This window comes from Notechis scutatus, chromosome 8 (genome assembly GCF_049901735.1).
Source record: "Notechis scutatus isolate UNSWTSFEM ecotype Mainland chromosome 8, rNotScu1.2, whole genome shotgun sequence".
In the NCBI taxonomy this organism is placed as follows: Eukaryota; Metazoa; Chordata; class Lepidosauria; order Squamata; family Elapidae; genus Notechis; species Notechis scutatus.
The window spans coordinates 9,723,858-9,746,984 of record NC_142016.1 but is presented as its reverse complement, the minus strand read 5'-3'; the positions used below and the strand labels follow the sequence as shown (position 1 = coordinate 9,746,984).

The following is a 23,127-nucleotide window of genomic DNA, read 5'->3' as shown; positions in this document are numbered from 1 at the left end:
CCCTGTGGTGAGATGGATAATCCTGTCATTTCCTGAGGGCCATGTCTTAATCCCATCACCCTGGAGCTGCTCATTGTCCCTAAAAAACATGTTTCTCCTTTTCTTCATCAAGGGAAATATAATATTCTGCATTTTTGATATTTCCTAGAATATTTCAATTCTTCTAGGAGAGGGGTGGGTGCTAACTTTCTACAGGTAGACAGGACCACATCATGGCTTGGAGCTCCAAAGTGAAAAGGACGATCACATGCTTCAAGATGAAGGAAAAGAAGGAAGGGGTGAGATGCTGAGTGTGTCTGGGTTTTATACCCTCTGTTGGGATTTTGAATTTGAGCTTGTATTCTGATTGGTGGTCAGACTCCCATGGGGCTATGCAGGGGCAACTCTGTAGAGTCCCAGGCTTGGTTGAGCCTTGTTGGGTGATGATGTAATGGAAGGGCTTTGGGCAATTCCTATTATAGCTCTACCTGGAGATCTTTGTTATGTAAAATAGGCTGGCCTAGCCCATTAGCAAAGGGGTGTGTGTGTTTGAGTTTCTGCTTCTGAGTTTCTACCCTTTTTAGGGGAAATATTCTGCCTTTTTAATATTTCCTAGGATATTTCATTTTTCTAGGACTGGGGTAGGTGCTAACTTCCTACACTATGAATTGTGATTAGTAATCCTGGCTCTTGAATTTATCCCTTTGCTCTAAGAAGGCACTGTTTCTCAAAACTTAGCAACTTCAAGACTGAAATCCCCAGAATTCCCCAGCCTGCATCTAGTGGTCCTGATGACCGAAATAACCTGAGCCTTGCATTGGCATCACTGGGGAAACTTCACGCTAGAGGTGGCTGACTAATTAAAAACTAGTCCCACTTCCCCTCCCCCATTCCCTCCTTCCTTTGCCCACTTTTGTTTATGGGCTGTGATATTCAACGTGTACATCAAAATAGCTGCAAGAAATGCACATTTGAAAGAATTTACCATTGGGGTTAAAATCCGTGGTAGGAATATCAACAGCCTCCTATATGCTCCAACATTCCTCACGGAAAGCAAAGAAGATCTGGAATAGTTAGTCCTGAGAGTCAAAGATGAAAATGAAAAAAGTTAGACTAGCACCTTAACAACATCAAGAAAACAAAGATAATGCAGAGGACACAAGGTTAGAAGGCAGATTGACAATGAGACCATCAAACAGTAAAGGAGTTAATCTTCCTAGATTCTAAAATCGATCAAAGTAGTGACTTGCAGCCCTGAGATCAGAAGGAATATAGCGCTTGGAAGAACTGCCATGAATAACACCTGGAAGAGTAAAGATATCAGCCTCACAACTGACTACATATTAGTCAATGCAGTGATTTTTCCAATTGCTACTTAATATGGCTGAGAAACTTGACTTTGAAAAAGGCAGGAGAAGGATGGTTGACTTTGGAGGCGACTATTATGCATCCATGGACTGCAAAAGCAACAAAGAAGTCCTTAGACCGAATCTCGCCAACAATATCACTTGTAGCCAAGATCACTAAGAAGAAGCTGTTCATACTTGGTTGTGGTCACATCACGAGAGCTGGCTCATGGGTCAGTCATGCTGGGAGTGATCAGGAGAAAAAAAGAGAAGGGCAGCCCCTAACACCCGTCTGCTGGACACTGTAAAAGATGACATTGAGATGACTACGGCAGATATGAAGGAGGCAATGTGAGACAGAGGGGCATGGAGAGTACTGATCCATAGAGTGGCCGAGGGTCGGACACAACTAAATGGCTGAAGATGACGATATTAATGTTTTTATGCTGTAAGCCACTCAGTCATCGGACAAGGGATGTGCAGCAATTAAATTTCATGATAAATAAATAATTTACTAACCTACAAGATAATCAAACATCAGTGTTCTTATCCTGGGTGCTTAATATCTCACTCTTGCATCATTAGAGACCTTTTCAATACAATGAAGGTGGAACTTATGGGTCAAATAGATTAAAATAAAACAGCCATTGATCTGGCATGCTGCACAGTGTAAACAAGAGGGCTCTTAATGAGTGGATGTGGTAGAGCTCAAAAGCCACACTCAAAAAAAGGAAGCATTTGGGGGGGGAAAGTCAATACAACCTTCCAAGGTCCCTTCCCCAACCCTATTATTCTCTATATTCTATGTTCCTTCTTTTTCCATTTGTGTATATGGCAGTGGGAGTGTACCAAAGGTGTTTTTCCAAAAGGCAACTGGACTTTTCTGGTTTTTTTCTCTGAAAACATTTTGCTTCTCATCCAATAAACTTCTTCAATTCTTCAACTGAAGAAGCAAAATGTGTTCAAAGAAAAAACCCAAGAAAATCCTGTTGCCCTTTGGAAAAGCACCTTTGGGAGAACCATGATCTGGATCAGTGGTCACCAACTGGTGGGCCGTGGACCACTGGTGGTCTGCGAGAAAATGTTGGTGGTCCACAGAGAAATGTCCCCCCCAAAGCAATTAATCCAGGCTGTGCAGGTACACAAGGCTGCGCCGCCCACATGGCCTGCCCATCCACTGGGCCCCCCACTTTGGCCAAGCAAACCTTACCTTGAGTAGAGCCACGCGAGCTAGAACTGGAGGTTAAGACCAATGGCAGAGGAGGGAAATCCGCCCCAGGGTGGCTTGCTGACATTGGTGGGAAAGTCGGTCCCATATTCCAGAGCTGCAATAGTCACAGGACTGGCCCTTTGGTCATCCCAGAGAAACTCCTTCAGTCCATGGCAGGCCGGTGCACCCTGGTGAAGGAGCAGCTGCTCTGGGATGACCAAAGGGCCAGTCCTGTGACTACTGCAGCTCTGGAATATGGGACCGACTTTCCCACCAATGTCAGCAAGCCACCATCCGTCAAAATTCATATTAGTCCACGGGATTTAAAATTATGTGTTTGGTGGTCCCTGAGGTCCAAAAGGTTGGTGACCCCTGATCTGGATGATTGAGAATCTCCATAAATTGTGGGAGTGTGGATGAGGGGGTGTCTTTCTTACGGATTTTCCTCCCTTTCCATCTCCCAATGTGCGCACACAGTGCATGCACCTGTACATATAATCTGCATACACCAAGTAGCAGGATTCCCAGTTGTCATCCATCAACCTCCTAGAAGTTTGATATTCCAATTTACTATCCCTGACTTTTCCAAGAAACCCTCAATTATCTGAATGAGAACATTGGAGTTAAGAGAGAAGGAAAACATCACTTGCAAGTGGGGACAACTAAATGTAGCTCAAGGCTACCTCAGCAGAGAATAACAGAATAACAAAGTTGGAAAGGGACCTTGGAGGTATTCTAGTCCAACTCCCTGCTCAAGCATGAAACCCTATGGGCCTATACCATTTCAGAGAAATGGTTGTCCAGTCTCTTAAAAACCTCCAGTGTCATCTTTTGGAGGCAAGTCATTCCATTCGTTAATTGTTCTCACTGTCAGGAAATTTCTCCTTAGTTCTAGGTTGGTTCTGTTTTGATTTAATTTCCATCCATTGCTTCTTGTCCTGATTTTATTTTATTTTTTATTTTATTTTATTTGTCAATTGCTTACAAGATAACAGGTATAAGTATAAACATGAGTAAGAATACAGGAAATAGGTACAAATAAATGGGGACAATAGGACAGGGACGGTAGGCACGATGGTGCACTTATGCACGCCCCTGATAATTGAAGATGAGATGGAGAAACACCCATCACATCAAAAAAACACATCAAAAAAAGTTGAAGTGCCTGTGTGCAGTAACCAGCAGGATGTGGGAATGAGTCTACAATAAAATAGTAGCTGTACAGAATTAAATTTGTAAATTAACACTAGAGGGAGCAAAATACTTAGGTGTTCAGCTGAAAAAACTGCCTAGTGCCTTGAATGCACACAGCCCTGTGCGCAGACTCTCACACATACAAACTCAAATGGAGTTACAACAGTGGACTACATATGCAACTGAGAGTTGACTTATGGAATTCTTGGTGTTCCCCACAAACATTTTTTGCAAACAATTCATTCCCAAACTAGATAAAATCTCAGTACTCTTACATGGTTTGTTGGCTGGCTAGATTGGGATGGATGGGTGTGTGGGTAGATGAATGGAGCTTGTTCTACTAGCATTGTGTAGGTTTGGACAGAATATGTGCATTGGGGATACTGTCTGGAGGTTATGGTGGTAATCAGTGGTGGTTTTTGCTCATCAGGATGTTGGTTAAAAGATTTAGGATCTTTGTTGCTTCTGGATACTTCATAAATAGAGTTAATTTTAGATTAAAATATCTACAGCTTCCCAATTGAAATGATGATTGAACCCAACAAAGATCTGTGCAGAAGACATGCAAAATCCTTGTTATGCCAAACACAAACATGGCAAAACTGCAAAACGCTTTTTGCTGGATTAATTCATTTTGGAAACCAAGATCCTCTACAAAAAAAACCTCAACAAGAAGGTTAGGTTTGTTTGGCAGAATGATTTTTCAGATTCTATTAGAGAAAACAAAACAGAAAGACTGGAGTGGTTCTCCCTGTTCCATTCTCTGTTTTGACAATGCAACTTTGGAGATATTTTTAACTAAGGGGATAACCAGTTTCTTTTGAGTTATTCTCCTGGCAGGTTCTTAGAAAGAAGGAAATGAAACCAATCACATTATATATTAAAGCAAGAATTTGATCCCCAAAAGTCAGAAGTCTTCCTATTTCTTCAGCATACCCCAGTGGAAAAATCTAGGGAATCTCTACTCAACAAATAAGTGGGAAATATAAAAAAATAAAAAGGGGAGGGGAGGGGAGCTACCCTTCTCTCATTCCTTCCACCTCGCTGGTAAAAACCTTTGGGATCAGGAAGTCTCTGGCCACCCAAGGTATATTTACAATTGTTTCTTTTTTATTGTGCTTGGATGCCTTTGCAAACTGCCTTGGACATTTGGTTGGATTCTGGGAACTATGATCAAAGCCTTTTACCACTTCTTCAGATTTGTTTGGGTCCCACAATTCCCCCTATGTGAGCCCAAGCCTAGAGAAAAACAACGATACAAGGCAAGGGACAATGCCACCACTGTGCACTTTGTGAAAAGAATTGAGTTGGATTATTGCACACCCACTCCTGTAATACCAAACATCTGTAGTCTGCCAACATAGTTCCTATGTTCTGAGTTTGTGTGCAAAGAAGAGCTTTTTTAATGAGCTTTTTTTTTCTAAGAGTAGTGAACGTAGTTGTGAATAGTTATGAAAATCAATTTTCAGCTCTCTACCAGCTGGTTTTGGACACATTTCCACCATCTGCAATATGGTGAGTGAACCGGAAATGGAAGTGGATTTTGCCTTGAGTCTTACAAATTGGTTTATGCCAGACTACTTTGCCTTTCCAGGAGATACGATTTTGTGCTGTATTCAGAATCAGAATCAGAATAGAGCTAGAAGGGACCTTGAGATCTTCCAGTCCAGCCCCTTGCTCAAGCAGGAGGTCCTATAACAGTGATGGCAAACCTTTTCGGCACCGAGTGCCCAAAACGGAACACAGGTGCATGTGCGCATGCCGGAAAACCGAAGACCAGCTGGCCGGTGCATGCATGTCTGGTTTTTAGCTGTTTTTGGCCGTTTTCAGGCCATTTGGGGGGGGTTTTCAGGCTGTTTTTCGGGCCATTTTCAGACCATTTTCGGGCCAAAAACAGCCTGAAAACATATTAAATATATTAATATTAATGATAGAACTGAATTGGAATAGAATGTGTTGTTTTAATTACATACATTTATAATTTTTTCTTTTTTAAAGAATATAGTGTGTATTTTAAGAATGTACCAAGCAGAATCCGAATGGAAGTTATGTATTATATTGAATGTTATAACTTTAGGGTATATATTGAAGCCTAAATAAGAGTTAAATGGATAAACTCAAAAGATATAAAGGCTTCATACTCCAATCAGTAACTACAGGAGAAATTTTGTTTAATGAGAAAAGATAATAGATAATTGAAACAGGACAGACAAAAAATATAAATATAATGATTTGAATTGAGATGAGATCATTAAAATAAAATTGAGAAAATTAAAAGAGGGGAGAAGCTATGCAGAAAATGTAAAACAGTAATAAGATATGGAATAGAACATAAAAATGAGCACGAAGTTGAATTTGTGTCTGTACGAAGAAATGTAACCCCGGATTACGCTACTTTCAAAAAAGATGTTTTATTTGTATTTTTTTTTCTTTGTGAAAACTCAAATAAAATTTACCAAAAAAAACAACAACCCTCCAGTGATGAAGCACCTGCAACTTCTGGTGGCAAGCTGTTCCACTGTCCCTGTTAGGAAGTTTCTCCTTAATTCCAGATTGCTTCTCTCCATGATTAGTTTCCATCCATCGTTTCTTGTCCTGCCTTCTGGAACTTTGGAGAATAGCTGGACTCCCTCTTCTTCTTGGTGGCAGCCCCTCAAGTACTTGAACACTGCTGTCATGTCGTCATCCCCAGCCCTGCTCATTTCTTCTTCTTCATCACAGGTCTTTTTTTTTCCATCAAAGGCTGCTTCAAAGAAGTGAGAAGAGCAGAGCACATAACATCCCCCCCCCCTATTAGATGTCAGTTGAAGGTCTCTGGAGAATCAGGCAACTTCATCAGAGCAGTTAAAAAACCCCCAGGGGTGGTGGGATTCCTAAGGGGGAATTAAGTTGGCAATTAAATCCTCTCTTCAATTCAGACTGTCATCGTAAACCTGCTTATCAGGTAATGGATTCCATTGAATTTGAACAAGGATGTGATGCATGCATAAATCGGGCTGTGATTGAGTTATGAGGTGGGGCAATGCTTTCGTGTGCATTTGTGTGGCTTTTTTTAGGTACAAAATTTTTTGTGTTTCTTGAAAAACACGTGGCTTCCCGGAGCCATCCGGTATTTCAATTCTGAAATGTTGATGGCCACCCCATCACTCACCATCGTGTAACTGCATTTTGGGCACCTAGCAACTGGCTCACATTTACACAACCATGTAAACAGCGACTGTACATTTTTGCCCAAACCCAGGACGGAGGTGGCTACTGGAATAATCATCTTCCCCCTGAACTTCCTGCCCACCTCCATCCATCTTTTAATTCATATTACAGTATTACAAAATTTTATTATTTTCACTGCTTCATTGCTTCATTATTGTTATGTTTACATTTTCTCTCTTTTTTTTTCTCTTTTACTCTTGTAAGCCATCCAGTGTAGCCCCAGGGCAGCAAATAAATGTAACAAATAATTAAATAATTTTACTTCCAGTTTTCAGGAAAACTGGCCCATAATGAACAACTAGTTCGTTTAATGAACACTGCCAGAAAAGTGTCATAAAATCAGGTCAGTCATGTGACAATTTGCTTTACAACTGTCATGACTTATAACCTTAATAGGCCGGCTCCATTATGGTCATAAATAATTTTTATATAACTACTTATATAAAAATACTACTTATTAACATATTACATTGATATAATAAAATATTGATATTTTATTACTGTATTTTGAAAAAAAATTAACATTTTCTCATAGAGAGCTACTAATATTCAGGTCTGGTTAGGAACTGTACTATAATCAAATGCTGGATACTTAACTTGAATTTTTGTCAATGTTGCTTTGGCAATTTTCACCAATTTTCTAAAAGTTGTCCTTGGAGTAGAATAAGCAGACTGGAATCACCTCTGAAAAATTATTCCATTGTTAATTGTACATACAGAATGTGAGGTTTTATGGAGACCAAACACTTCTCCTACGTGGATAAAGTTACTGATCCTGTCCCTGAAATTCTGAAGTTCAAGAACTCAAATAAGCATGTCGCAAGAGGAGTTCCTAAACATCTCCTTGGAGATTCAGGATCAAATACCTTTTAATTCTTATTTTTCATTTATAAAGCACCTAACATGCACTTCGTGTGGTACACAACGTTAAGAACAAGGCATCCTCTCCCTGCTGTCTTACAGTTTAAAACTCCATAAGACAAATGCAATGGGGAAGGCAGAGGGAAAAGGACAAACCCAGATACCATGTTCTTATTACAACCAGCTGGAATAGGGACCAGTTGGATCCCAAGAGCAAGTGGATTCTTATACCTCTTGGGCTTCAGATCAGAGGAGGAGTGGCTAAAAAGAAAATTGGTACTCTTGAAACAAAATCTGAGCTCCAAAGGATAGTGAGGAGTAAGGTGGCTTGGTGTATCCTCCTGTTCCTTGGCTCTCATTTGTACCTGGCACTTGGCAACACAGAAAGGGCCCCACTGAATCAGATTAATCAGCCCTCCGAGGCCACCACCCTCAAAAGCCAAAATGTGCTAGTGCCTTCTGGGCTAGATCAGGGCTATTCAGCCTGAAAGCTCATTAATGCTTCAATGTACCCCTCCTGTTCCAGTGAGTTGGCTGTCAGGAATTCAGAAACCTTTTCATTCTGTGTTGAGAAGTTTTAACGATCCCGGCAAACTCCAAGAGCTGACTGTGAATTTTTTTTTATTATTCCTGGCATGGGAATTTTTTTTAAAAATCCACCATCGCTATAGAAAAATGAATCACCCGCCCCACACACAGCTAGTCATATCCCACATTTTACTTTCTTGCTATTTAAAAGTATCCTTTCCCCGTTCAGTTTATTTCAAAGGAAAAAGGAGAGGTAATAAATACAGATGCTTCAGCGACAAGATTCTGAAGACAGGCTGATCTCCCCAAACTATTTCTGTGCTGCAAAGTTTCAGTTAAGTAAACGGGAACAATTTAGCCTACTAAATTGACTACAGGATTGTATCTATTGGGGCCTTACAAAAGGATCACAACCTTTTCACGAATTCCCACTTCAGATTCACTTCATGTTTTTTTGTGCTTGAGACTCTAAGCTAGGACAATTCACTTCCACCAGGATGTGTACCTAGGCAGGATCACTTTATACACTCAGCACAATCGATCTGTTGATTTCCCCACCCTCCCTGTAGCATTTAGGGAAGGCATTAAAGACATGTTCCACAGGAAAAGGAGAGCAAAACCCCCTCATAACTCTGTATATAGAGAGATCTAGCATCTTCTCTTAGAGGTCTCTATCTATCTTCTATCCTGACAAGGCAGCCTAAAATTCTAGCTTTGATCCACTGAATGTTATCAACTCACTTGTCAGTTTGGTGAAGATTGGACTGGGAGAATACACACTCATTCTCAAGAAAATTTGAGGTTGGCTAAAACCAGCCTAATAAAACATGACTGTTGAAATCAAGTTTTTTGCTTGTCTGGGTAAACAGTGTTTGTCAACTTGAGCAAATTTAAGATGTGTGGACTTCAACTCCCAGAAATCCCCAGCCAGCACATTTTAAAGGAGCCAAGGTTGAGAAATTCTACAGAAAGGCACTAAGTCTGCCAACAAACAAGGTACTCCTAATTTTGAAAGTTGACCATGGTGGAAGAGGGTTGGCAACCGGTGGTAATGTCTGCTACTTCTTTTTAAGAGCCCAAAAATGAAAGAATATTGATTCTATATTATCCGCTACAAACCAAGATGAAGACTAAGCCCTCTGACGTCTTCAGAACCTCCATACAGCAGAAGTGACTTTCACTTTACAGGACAATGGGAGCTGAACCTAAATTAACAGAGCAAGAAAATATGAAGGGCACGATTGGTTCCAAGAATGATGGTGGTTGGTGGTTCTCACCGTCCCTTCCAACAAGCAAGTTTATATATATTATTTCCACAACTGGTTGCCTTTAGATGTCATTTTTTGCCTTCTACGAGGAAAAATGGTGACCAGCAGACCACTGAAACGTGGACCATGGGATGGGAGCCATTCCATTCCTCAAGCATCCACAGAGTTCACTTCTTGCTGATTATTCCTCCATTTGCTTGTCTTCTTCAAAGTCTTCTTTTTGGGGTGTAAAGGTCTACAGGGACAAATGTCACTGCACTGTTCCTGGCAGAGGTGCTACTGTCCTGTCCTAAAACAGGGGGGATGTTGGTCTTTGCATTCTTTGGCTCCAGCTCTCGTTTGATTCTCATGTGCCTACAAAGAACCAAGCAGACTTTGTGTTAGTGTGCTGGCTGTGCAGCAGCAAACACAAAAAGCTGTGGCCCGACAGCTAAGCACCCCTGTTGTAGATAAGCTTTTGCAAATCACAGCCCTGATGCACAGGGCATTCTTCCAAGAAATCGTCCATTCAGGAGAATCTTCCTGAAATTATTTTCTTTTTAGAATAAATTTTACAATGTTTAAAATCAAATTAAATGAGAAAAGGTAGGGGAGGGGTATTGGAGGACATTTCCTTTCTCTTACATGCATTCTTCCCCAAATCCTCCACAGCTCTAAAAATATACAGGTACTTCTCAACTTACAACCATAATTGGGATCAGAATTTCTGTTGCTAAGCAAAATGGTTGTTAAGTACGTCACACTGGATTTTACAACCTTTTTTTCTGCCACGGTTATTAAGCAAACCACTGTACTTAAGTGGATCATATGGTTGTTAAGAAATTTGATTTCTTCCATTGACTTTGCTTGTTGGAAGCCAACTGGGAAGGTTGCAGATGTGATCACGTCACCCCAGGGTGCTGCAACCATTGCAAATACACGTCAGTTGCCAAGCGCCTGAATTTTGATCACGTGACTGTGGGGATGCTGTGAGGACCAGTCATAAGTCACTTTTTATAGTACCGTTGTAAGTTTGAACAGTCATTAAATGAATGATTGCAAATTGAGGACTGTACACTGTACCACAAGAATGTTCAGGAGGTCCTGAAGTGACTGCTTTAATTTATCAGATTTGTAAGGTTGCCCAGCTCAAAAGAATTTGGGATGGCATACAATATTAAAAACAGAATATATACAACAATTAACAAAAGAGATTAATTGTTGCTCGAAGTGCTCATAATATTTTTAATCAATCAATTAGATTTATTTACAGGGATTTTAGGCTGCTTTAGTCAGAAGCAACCCTTGCCGGCTTCTTTCTCCACCGGTAGTCCTCCTCGACTTACAACAGTTCATATAGTGACTGGACTGACTCATATTTATGACGGTTGCAGTGTCCCCGGATCCCTTTTGAGACCTTCTAACAAGCAAAGTCAATGGGGAAGCCAGATTCACTTAACACCCGTGTTACTAACTTAACCATTGTAGTGATTCACTTAACAACTGTGGCAAGAAAAGTCGTAAAATGAGGCAAAATTCACTTCATAAGTGTCTAACTGAACAACAGAAATTTTGGGCTCAGTTGTGGTTGTAGGTTGAGGGTGACCTCTATTTGTCTTTTTGACAAACAAAAACGGCACCTGAGCTTGCAACGTCTCACAAAAGGAAAATGGCAGAGAGCCTGAATGTAAAAATGTGGTGACAGCAGGATTTATGAGGTAAAAAACGCCCACAGAACACACAACCAGAGTAATAGCTTTCCTCAGACACAGTGCTATCAAAATAAGCACATCCACCTCATGATGTCATTTGTGCAATGATGTCATTACGTATGTGATGTCACTGCTCCCCTCACCTCTCAGAAACCGATGAACAGAGTGATTGCATCCAGACAGCAGACCAGGGATGTCAAACTCACACCGTCATGGCGTTGTCACGTGACATAGCATGACTTTTTCCCCTTTGCAAAACCGGGTGTGGGCATGGACAGTGCGTCACACATCCAGCTGTGAGTTTAACAGCCCTGCAGTAGATGGTTCTCCTGAAGAATGAAAGGAACTGGAGAGAGAGAAAAATCAAATGGCTAACCTGTTATATGTTTTAAGGATGAGCAGAACTGTTGTAAATATTACTATGACGCCCACGACAATAGCTGCTACTATTGCTCCAGAGCCTAATGAGGAGAAAGAAAGAAAAACATCAACTTTTATGTACAGGCTTTTAAATATACTTCAATTGCTAGCTTATAATACAATAGAATTCCCATGTTTTAGGATCTGTACAAAAATACCCCAAAATTTTATCTTTTTTTTATCTGTTTTCTTAAAAATTACTATAGGTAATTGTTTACTATAGGTTTAATTCACCCTTAAAAGCCAAGTAGTCCTCAATTTATGACTGTTCTTTTAGTTAGTGTAATTAAGGCAGAGATGGTCCTGTAGGTTTTTTTGATAGGAGGGGCTGGGCGAAAATGTCCTTGTGTCTCCCATGGAAGAACTCCTTTTACAACTTTTTAGTAATTTTATTTGTGCCTTTGTGGTGGGATTCAAAATGTTTCACTACCGGTTCTGTGGGCATGGCTTGGTGTGTACCTTAACCACTACATCAAAGTGGCTTTCTCCTGGTAAATCAGCAACTTACCAGTTTGGATATATTTCTTAATGCATGGTCTTAACAGGACAATTCAGATATTGTGCATTATGTTAACTGTACTTTGAGGGTTTTGTTATGGATTGAGAAAATGTACCATAAAGTGACAGCAAACAAAAAGAGTTAAATTTTATTCCTCATGTATCTCTTCATTCCATCTTCATATGCCACCATAAACGAAAACTTATGTGGCTATAGTTTACTGAAATGAAACCTTTAACTCCTTTAGGATTAAAAATATAACTCCTTCCAATACTCCCATCAACACTGACAGGGCAAGCCATGTAGAGTTGTAATTGCAGGAATGTTCCAATCTCGGATGGCAAACCTCAGATAAAGAATGTTTCCAAGCAAATACAACTCAGGTAAACTAAGTCACTAATCTAAAGGAGGATTAGAGAGAGGAAGTAAACATGTTAGACTTTAACTAGAGATAATTAATTGTATGGATTACTGTGCTAAACAGTAATGAAAGTTAAGCAGTAACCAAAGTTAACCAGTGATGGAGGATAACTAAAAATGTGTATAAATGCAAGACTAGACTCCAATAAAGATCATCATGATTCAGTTGTTCATGATCAAACAACTCGACTGCCTTGTCATTACAACAAAGCCACTTGTATATAAACAGAGAGCAAACCCCTTCCAGCACTGATGATATTACTTAATTGGATAATGAAACGTCTGCCAGAAAACAACCAAGCTCAGAGAGCATCAAGGACCCCACATATGTATTTCCAATTCAGTTCCCAGTTGAAAGAATTACTAATCCAGCTCTTCAGATCCCGTCACCTCTGCAGCAACTGGGACCTTGTCAGAGAAAATCCAGAGTTGTTTCATTCAAACCCTGAAGGTGTTTCTTCACACTCTAGTGGTGAAAAGCCCAGAGGTGGCATTCAGCAGGTTCTGACCAATTCTGGAGAACCAGTAGCGGAAATTTTGAGTAGTTTGGAAAACAGGCAAATCCCACCTCTGACTGGAGATTTTACAGTATCGTTCCCCTGCCATGCCCACCAAGCCATGCCCACAGAACTGGTAGTAAAAAAAAGTTGAATCCCACCACTGGAAAAGCCCATAAAATCTCCCAGTGCCACCCCTTTCTTTTCTTACTCTGATAAAGGATTTGCTGTCGAGATTTTGTGGTCACGTTCTTCCAAGGCAGGGAATATTCAGACGTTGGGGCAGCTGTAGTCATCTTGATTCCAACTATGCAGAACATGGGGAAAAAAACATTAGTATGATGCAAAGGCAATTTAGTAGGAGAATCGTAAGAGAGGCATCAACATCAGGCAAGCAGCATCTGTTGCAACTGATACAGCAAACAGACTTTCTGGTTCCACAAAACACATTGGTTTTGTCCAGGTGATCACTGTTGTGGTTAGCTGGCAACAGGTGCGGATGGCTGAGGAGAGCGAGGACTCAGATGAGGGGCCAGGACCATTAGAAGTGGACTGCTGCCTTCAGAGATTGTGGGGGCTGGCAGCAGCGGTGAGGAGGTTCCCGAGGAGCCTGTGCCAAGTGCGCTTGTGTACAGGATTGCTCGTAGGGAAAGAGCAGCTGCAGCAGCACGGGCAACTTGGGAGTAAGGCTGCAAGGTAATGGTCCCTCCTTCAAGAAGATAAAAGCCAGCTGTTGAATCAGACGTTCTTTGCAGGAAGCAAAGACGTTTTGAAACTCGAGCCTCGTGGACATTGCAGTATCTTAGTTGGTATTTGAAGAGTCTTGTGTTGTGAAATATTTCTTATCTGTTGTTTTTTGGCAGCCTTGCAAAAACTTGGCAAGGCTCTTTCTTGTCGGAGCTAATCAGTTGGAAGCAGCCTTTTATATGTGAGGAAACAGGATTCATAGATGAAACATTAAAAGGTTATGCTGCTGCCTTTGTCTTGTGTTTGCTCTCTGGGAACCAGGTTTGGGTCAGAACAATTGCACTACATATAGGGATGGCTATAAACAAGCTATTAAAACTATTTTGTTCATAGTCCGTCTCCTAAGGATCTCAGGGTGAGATTCAATCCATTTTCTAAAAAAAAAATGATGTAAAAGAATGCTAGCTAGGGAATTCTGGAAGTTGAAGTTCGTACATCTTAAAGTTGCCAAGTTTGAAAAAACCCTGATCTAAAGTGACTGTATGCAAAAGGGAATAAAGCACCATATCCGTTCTTATCTTGATCTTCACTTTAAGAACTCATTCACTTTGAAATGTTTATAATGGCTACATGACTGTGCTTCCTCTTCCATGCTCAGCTAAGTGCCGCCACCTAATTAGATATAAACATGCAAGCAACAAGCCCACAAATAGGTAGCCCTTGAAGCATGGCCATAGTTGGGTCCAGAATTGTAATCATAAGTCATGCCAATTGTCATCACGCAACTTCAGGTGGTCCTACACTTTACTTCTTTTGTACAGTGGTCGTTAAGTTAATTCAGCAGTCATTAAGGAAACCCATTGTCTGCAAGGGGCGCTTTTTGCCAAAAGCTGGAAATAAACACTGGTTTCTGGCAATCGCAGTTGTGTGAATGTGGGATGCTGCAGGTGACTGTAATGTAGGCTGGTTGCTGAGTACCCATAATGTGATCCCTGGGATGAGGGCATCCATCAGAATCCAGGTCATAAGTAAAATGGTAGCTAGTCTCCACTTATGACCACTCATTTAAAAATGGTTCAGAGTTGGGGCAATGCTGAAAAAGGTGACCTTCAGCCTGAAGTTATGACCATTGCATCACTCCCACAGTCATGGGGTTGTAATTTGGATGCTTGGCAACCTGCTCACATTTATCAAGGCTGTAATGTCCGGTGGACTTCCAATAAGCAAAGTCAGATACAGACTTTAATAAAGGGATAAAGGGATCTTGTAGGTCATCTAGTCCAGAGGTCTCCAACCTTGGCAACTTTAAGATTTGTGGACTTCAACTCCCAGAAAACCCCAGCCAGGAACCCCCTGCCCAAGCAGGAGACCCTACACCATTTCTGACAGAGTCGGAAAGTCAATGGGGAAAGTCAGATTTGCTTAAAAACTCTGTGAATCACTTAACAGCTACATGCTTCACATAATGACTGTGTGACTCACTTAAAGACCACAGTAAAAATGATGGCAAAATTGGGTCTGGTCATATGATCCCTTGCTTAACCATGCCATCATTTAGCAACAAAAATGTAGGTCCCACTTGTGGTTCTACCCATACAAAACCTTTTGCCAAGGTTTACTAGAGGCAAAAATGGGATAAGTATACATGATATATAGATAATAAACAGCATATGTTTTTTCAAACATGTTAGTTGTCTAAAAACAACTTTATTGTCTATTTCCAGCCTCTATGTGTGGTTGTAGGAACTTCACCACGATTAGTAAATGTTTTCAAATTTTCTACCTTGAATAGACAGGATGGGTCTTTTTTAAACCTTGGAAATAAAAACAGTGGTCATCTAGCCACCCTCACCCCCCCAGGCCAGAAGAAATGGTTAGAAAAATCACAGCTGGCTGTAAAGGCTGGTGAATGGAGCCCAGCACCTACTATGGTAATACTGAAACTTATATAACTCCACTCTATAATGCAACTTTTCTAAATGAAATTTCAGAAGCACAAGTAAAAACTAAGAGGGAACTTAAGCTCATTGCTGGCAACATGCCTCCCCTACCCCCCACTGCTCTCTGCCCCATTGGTGTCTCTTGAGAGTTTTGCCCCAAGCTTTCAATGCTTTGAATTGCGAAGTTGTTTGCACTGTGTACCCGCCGTCTCAGAGTTTCCAGCCAAAAAGGGGCAGCAGCGAACATGAAAATAACTCTGGATCTGAATCTATAACGGCTGTCATTCTCCTCCAAGTGAATTGTGCCTTTGTGGACCCAACGATGACCTACTTTTGTAACCCAATCATCTAGTGTGGTCAGGGATCCTCTTTCTCCAGTTGTCTCCTTTTTTTGAAAGAATCTTGTTCCAAAGTTCTCCTTTGCAGCTCAACTGGCCTCCCCTCCCTCCCTCCCTCCCTCCCTCCCAGCTGACTACCAATTTCTAATGCAGGATCCTTTCTCCATCCTAGGCATCAAATCCATGTCCCCTAAAGGCTACCGTGGAACATTTCACTGCTGTTTCACGAGGCTTTGAAGGGTCAAAATGGAGTGAAGCGGGTGGGGGGTTGTTCCTCTTTTGGGGAAGGTGGCAGCAAGGCTGAGTCAATATTATCTTAAATAAATAAAGTGAAGGGCCAAATGACACACAAGTCAGAAGACATTTCCATTTTTGGAAGATGTTCACCTCGGACTGTTCCTTTCAGGAGGGAGAGATTTTGCTCGCTCTTATTTTGTCACCGGTGGTCCATAAAACCGTCTCCTCAATATTCTGCTCTTCGAACTGCAACAGGGAGGGAGGGAGGGAAGGAAGGAGGGAGGGAGAGAGGGGAGGGAGAGAGGGGTAGGAGGGAGGGGGAGGGATGGAGAGAGGGAGAGAGGGGTAGGGAGGGATGGGGAGACAGAGGGAGGGAGAGAGAGGGAAGGAGGGAGGGGGAGGGAGAGAGGGAGGAAGGGGTAGGGAGGGGTGGACGGAGGGAGGGAGGGAAGGAGGGAGGGAGAAAGAGGGAAGGGAGGGAGAGAGGGGTAGGAGGGAGGGGGAGGGATGGAGAGAGGGAGAGAGGGGTAGGGAGGGACAGGGAGGGAGAGGGGGAGAGAGAGGGAAGGAGGGAGGGGGTGGGAGAGGGAGGAAGGGGGAGAAAGAGGGGGAGGGAGGGAGGGAGGGAGGGAGGGAGAGAGAGAGAGAGATGGAACCCGTAGCACCCACCAGCTGCAGTTCAGTCTTCCTGCCCCTGAACATATAAAAGCTCTTTCTTTTCTCTCTAGGCACACCTGCTTTTCAGTCTTGCACCTTTATTTTCCACTGGAGAGGGAGGGCAAACAAAGCTCTCATTCAATTTGTTGACTGTTGAGTCAGCCAATCTAAAGGAGAACAGAGAAGCCGTTCCTCTGGGTAGTTGCTGACTGGATCCTTGCTTTCAACAGATTTATGACCATTACTGTGTCTCCAGTTCATGTGATCCACCTTTTGCGACCTTTGGACAAGGACGATCAATGGGGAAGACCAGAGGTGGCATTCAGCGGGTTCTGAACAGTTCTGGAGAACCGCTAGCAGAAATTTTGAGTAGTTTGGAGAACCAGCAAATCCCACCTCTGATTGGCCCCACCCCCATCTATTCTCTGCCTCCCGAGTCCCAGCTGATCGGCTGGTTCTCCTTTGGTTGCCCTGCACAGGAAAACAGCTGGAAAGCGGGTTAGTGGGGTGCAGAGGTGGTATTCAGCAGGTTCTGACCAGTTCTGGAGAACCGGTAGCAGAAATTTTGAGTAGTTCGGAGAACCGGCAAATCCCACCTCTGACTGGCCCCGCCCCCATCTATTCTCTGACCCAGCTGATGGGCAGGGTCTTCTTTGGTTGCCCTGCACAGGAGAACGGAGCTGGAAAGCAGGTTAGGGGGATGGGGAGGGAATGGGATTTTGCAGTATATCCTTCGCCTGCTATGCCCACCAAGAAACGTTAGTAAATATTTTTTTAACCCCACCACTGGGGAAGACAGATTCACTTAACAACTATGTTACTAACTTATCAACTGCAATGATTCACTTAACAACTGTAGCAAGAAAGATTGTAAAATGGGGCAAAGCTCACTCAACAAATGTTTCACTTACAGAAATTTGGGGCTCAATTGTAGTCATAAGTCGAGGACCCCCTGTATATCCCACCCTAGCTATACGTCCACCCTGCCTTTCATTTTGGGAGTTCCAGGTGGCACACAGAATATTCCTCCTCCTCCTCCCACAACAGCAGCCCGAAGAGCAGAACTAACCCCTTATGAAGTCTCTAAGGGAGTTTTGAAGACTGGGGGATTCAAAGCTGGGCCTCTCCAGAGACAGTCCAATCCTTACTGTACACCACTACACCACCCAAGCTCCTCTCCTTCCTCCCTGACTTTTATGGCAGATGACTCACATCCAACCAGGAAGGTCAAATTCCACATGGAACAGAATGAGTTGAGATCTAAAAGCTCACAACCCAGCGCAAATATACACACTACCCACAAGCAGCTACATGGGAAACAGTCAGGGTGTATATATACAAAACCAGATAGGCCATTTCTAAGTTATTTATAATCCTAAATACGGTTGCTTTCCACAGGTAGAAAGCATATTGATTCAAGATCTCGGCTTTTTCTTTTTAAATGAGAGTGCCAAGTTTCTAGTGAAAGGAATATTGTGATGTGCTGGGAGCATCTCTGGAATGGGTCTTCGAATCAAAAGGGCACCCATTTTGCCTCCAGCCAAGGGCAGCTTGTAGGAGTTGGGGGTTCACACTCCAGAAAAAAGGGCAGAGAAAATTGAGTTCCAAGCTGGAAGGAAATTTTAAGGCTTAGATGGTAACAAGAAGGACCTCACCTTAAAACCCCACAAGAATGCACTTGGAGGAGCAGTTGCTATTTTCGAGCATCTCTTGATTCAAGTTCTAGCCAAGTGGCACCACTGAATAGCTCCTAGTTCACAAACAGAATCCAAATAGTCTCTTCCTTACCTAAGAGCAGGAAGAGGAGCGGGGGAGGGGAAGGGGGGAAGGGGGAGGAGCAGAGGTGGCATTCAGCAGGTTCCGACCAGTTCTGGAGAACCGGGAGCGGAAATTTTGAGTAGTTCGGAGAACCGGCAAATCCCACCTCTGACTGGCCCCGCCAACCCCATCTCTTCTCCGCCTCCCATTGAGTCCCAGCTGATCGGCTGGGTCTTCTTTGGTTGCCCTGCACAGGAGAACAGAAGCAGGTTAGTGGGTGGGGAGGGGAGGGGGATTTTGAAGTACCCTTCCCCTGCCATACCCACCAAGCCACGCCCACCAAGCCACGCCCTCAGAACTGGTAGTAAAATATTTTGAATCGAGAGGAAGAGGGAGGAGGAGAAGAAGAAGAAACACAAAGCAATTTGCTTCTTCAAAGCTGGGATGGCTAGCAACTTTCACGATGTCTAGAAAATCTGTGAGTCGTTGGGTCATCCTTTGAGAGGAAGGTAGTACAGTCTGATGTCACCAGAATGAACGTTAGATTTTCCTGAATGATACTGCTACGTATCATTTTGCTTCGAAAATAAACACGGGCATGCAAAAAAGCAGCAGAAATGGGAGTGACTACGAAATTCCTGCTGACTTCTTGCTGACTTTGCTTGTGGGAAGCTGGCAGGGAGTGTTGGAAATCACAAACGTGTGACCCCATGGGTGTTGCAACGGTCACAACTTTGCAAATAAAACTGGTTTGAACATCATGGCTCGGGAATTCTGGGAATTGAAGTCCACATGCCTTAAAGTTGATGTGAAGTTGAGAAACGCTGCCTTAGAGACCCTGCCTGGATGCTGCACCTTCCACGGTTGCACTCCTCTCCAAGGCTGGTGTGATGTGGTGGGCCAGCAGTGAAAAGACATGGTGTAAGGTTGGATCTTTTCAGGTAGAGCCTTTTCATATAAGGAGAATACTAAGTGTTCCATCTCTATGCACATGTATCAGTGCAGTTACACAGAGAAGAATAGGATTGGGCAAGAGAGAAATTCGTTTGTGGTGAAATTTTGAATGCTGCAATTTCAAACCAAAGCACGAGCCCAAACATGTCTCAAGTCACAGTTTCCCAAATTTTGCAAGCCAGGGCATTTGTTTGAAAGAACAACAGGGAAAAGCCTACATAGAAATACTGCTGCTTATGACAATTATACAGACCTGCATGACATTAAAATGAGCATTTGCAAACATGCATAAAGCAGGAAGAGAGCAAACAGAAATCCCTGTGCTTGGAGAGCTCAAAAGAAGATTCTAAGTTTGGCAATTCAGCTTAAGTGATATACCGTAAAGAGAACGTGGGGGGAAGCTGAAATTTTAAATGACAAGACCCTGCAATTCTCTGATTGGCCCATTTTTACATGTAGGTCACATGCTTGCAAAACCTATGGCTTTGGGGGGGGGGGGGTTGCATGCTCCCCCATTATCCATGAAGAGGCCTTCCTGTTTTCTCATAGGATGGCACTTAGAAAATCAAAAAGATTCAACCAGTACATGTACATTTTAAATACTCAGTTTTAAACCACCAGAACAATTCAGTGGCTGGGATTCTTGTAACCCCATTGCTATCCTACTGCAATAAATCTTGCTAAAGAAAACTCTGGAGGATTTTGCTGGGAAGGAATCATTTTTTATTTTAAGTAGCTGGCAAAAAGGCAGAATCCAATTCCTCCTATCTTTTAACTCAGAAAAGGACCCCAAACAGTCTGCAACTATATATTTCAATGTCAATGTGCAATAAAAAATCACGGCCCCTATAAACCTAAGCACCCAGGTTGGAAAAGGGGCCATATTAGGGGCTGTTTCTTTCTCTGTCCACAAATCCCTTTTGCCGTTTTGAAACAGCAGAATTTCGCACAATGGACTTCCTACCAGCCCCCAATAATGAAGAAGAGAAGCCCTCGGCAAAGGATATTTTCTTAAAAGAAAAATGAAAAACTCAGCAATTCCTGCAGAGCAAAGTGAATTTCCTGAATTAATTCCTCTGCAGGGTTTCCTGAATTCCAAGAAACAAGCACCAACTAATGTGACAAAACAAACAAACAAATAAATGGCAGTTCTTGACCTGTTCACACGGCTCTGTTTCTTTCCCGTCCAAAGGAGGTGATGGTAGCCAATGTTAATATATCGCAGTGCAGCAGGAGTTTCTCAGTCCCCCCTCCCCAATGTTGTAAAAAAAATGCTGCAGCTATGAAACTGGGATGAGAACATCTACACATGGAAATAAAAGACACACTTCCAGAGCGGAATAGGACAACTCGCTAGGGCCAACCCACTGTGGCTAACTGGCCACTGTCAACTTGCCACGGCCAACTTGTCATGGCTAACTCACCACGGGATAATTCAACAATTCCATTTCATTATTTAAAATAATATTGTGATTTTTGTCATTCACATTTCATCTGGTTCCTCCTTTTGCATCCTTTCTTTAATGATTCTATTCCACCACTTCTTTGACATTGGTGTAACTCTTGTCCCACGGTGAATTATCCTGCAGTTGATTCACAGTGAATTGGCCACAGCAAGTTGGCTGCGGCAAGCTGGCTGTGGCAAGTTTGCTGTAGTGTTGGAAGAAAAATTGAGGTCCAATTCCAAGCTGGAAATAAAATGAAGGTTGATCGGAAAGAAAGTTTATTGATGAACAGAACCACCACACACACAATGTGCAATTTTGGGACAGCTGACAAAATGGAGTTGAGAGTGAGTTATATCTTCTGGGTTCCTATGGTGTCATGTAGGGGGGTCATGCCTGGCTCTATAGGCAAAAGGGGAAATGCAAATCTGAGGCAATAGCCTGAGCTAATCTTGTCTTGCCTAATTGTTTATCTGGAGTTTTCTCTGACCCAGTCTTTCTGAATGGATCACCAAATCTGCATTTCTAAAAGCTCACCTCCTCAGTTTTTCTTTGGGACAGGGAGACTGGTGCTGATTTCTGCCTCCCTTAAGATTTTTTTTCCATTTCTCCTTTAGGGGAAATATTATATCCTGCCATTTTAATATTCCCCAAATATTTCATTCTCTAGGAAAGTGGGTGGGCGTTGACTTTCTACAGTGGCGAGTTGGCTTCAGCGAGTTGTCCAAGACTCCTTCCAGAGAGATGCAGATTCTTCAGGGACCTACACCAGAGTTGCTGACCAACAGAAAGAGCCAACTGATCCAGGCAGTACTCAAGGTTGAAGATCCAGCTGTACTTCTCACCTTCTGTCTCTGGTGTAGCATCTAAAGATACTCTTTCTGTCCCATCAGGGAAGATTCAACGGCTGATCTGGTGGGTTCCCAAGGCTAGAAGGAGGAGCAGAAGATGCTCCTTGTGGCTTCAGCTCAGACAGAAACCACCTTGAGCTGGTCTGGAACATCCACTATTTGCAATGTTATTCAAGTGTCACTTCAGGAATAAAAATAAGTTTTCCATTCAACCATTGAATGGAAGGACGAGTCTTCAGGAGAATTGAGAAGGAGACCTCACAAGAAGGAGGACTAACGTCTTTTGAAGACATCATAGGAGGAAGAGAAGCAAAGAAACAAGAACTCAGAGAAAAGGATAAGATAAATTTTAAAAAAAACAGGAGAATGAATAACAGCAAAGGGCTCCAACATTCTGTGCCTTAACAATAATATAGGTAGTCCTCAACTTTTTCATTAGCAACCATTTGAGGTTACCATGGCACTATAAAAAGTGACTTACAAGCAATTCTTGCACTTATGATTGTCACAGCATCCTCATGGTCAAATATAGATTCAGGTGATTATGAGGGCTGTAGCACCCCGGAGTCACATGGTCACCATCTGTGACCTTCCCAGCCAGCTTCCAGCAAACAAGGTCAGTGGGAGAAGTTGGATTTGCTTAATAACCAGCTGCATGCTTTACTTAACAACTGCAATGATTTGCATAACAAGCATGGCAAAAAGGGTCGCAAAATTGGGCACAACTCACTTAATAACCGCTTCGCTTGGCAATGGAAATTCCGATCCCAATTTGTCATAAGTTGAAGACGACCTGTATGGCTTCTCCCCTACAAACAAGGCAACTAGAATGAAGAAAGGAAATGCGTTTTGGAAAAAAAAACTAGATGTGTCATTTTGTGTGAAGAGATCAACAGCTGAAAATGTCATTAATGCCAAAGCTTTTGAAAGGCTGCCCTATGAAACTTGCTAAGTATACATAGAATATTTATCTTCTTCAGCCTAGCAAACACTCAAAAGTGGCTGAATGTTGACTTTTTCAAATATAACTGTCACTTTACATTGATTAAATAGTTCTTAGGCACAGACCTGGCAAAAAAAAATAGGCCTGCTGTTTTTTTTTAGTTGCACCACCTTAAAAAGAAGAACTAACTAAAC

General features: G+C 42.4%; 1 protein-coding gene and 1 long non-coding RNA gene across 5 annotated transcripts in view; one reads left to right on the top strand and one right to left on the bottom strand.

Annotated features, from left to right (window-relative positions):
- Positions 1-112: 112 nt before the first annotated feature.
- On the top strand, positions 113-6,185 carry LOC148129884 (uncharacterized). The gene is made up of 3 exons (XR_015750439.1): positions 113-278; positions 5,160-5,244; positions 5,324-6,185. It is a non-coding gene; the product is annotated as an uncharacterized LOC148129884 (long non-coding RNA).
- A 1,224-nt stretch (positions 6,186-7,409) lies between these two features.
- NCMAP (non-compact myelin associated protein) overlaps positions 7,410-23,127 on the bottom strand; it is a 19,195-nt gene continuing 3,477 nt past the window's right edge. Inside the window, exons 1-4 of one of the 4 annotated variants that reach the window (XM_087970609.1) lie at positions 22,721-22,814; positions 13,335-13,430; positions 11,664-11,748; positions 7,410-9,950 (exon numbers count right to left, since the gene is read on the bottom strand). In XM_087970609.1, coding sequence (XP_087826735.1) covers positions 9,803-9,950; positions 11,664-11,748; positions 13,335-13,430; positions 22,721-22,769 — 378 coding nt within the window. In that variant the 5' untranslated portion in view covers positions 22,770-22,814 and the 3' untranslated portion in view covers positions 7,410-9,802. Of the gene's footprint in view, positions 9,951-11,663; positions 11,749-13,334; positions 13,431-16,475; positions 16,497-18,637; positions 18,744-22,720; positions 22,815-23,127 lie in introns of those variants that run through there. The other 3 variants (XM_087970611.1, XM_026675999.2, XM_087970610.1) reach the window with 3 other exon arrangements.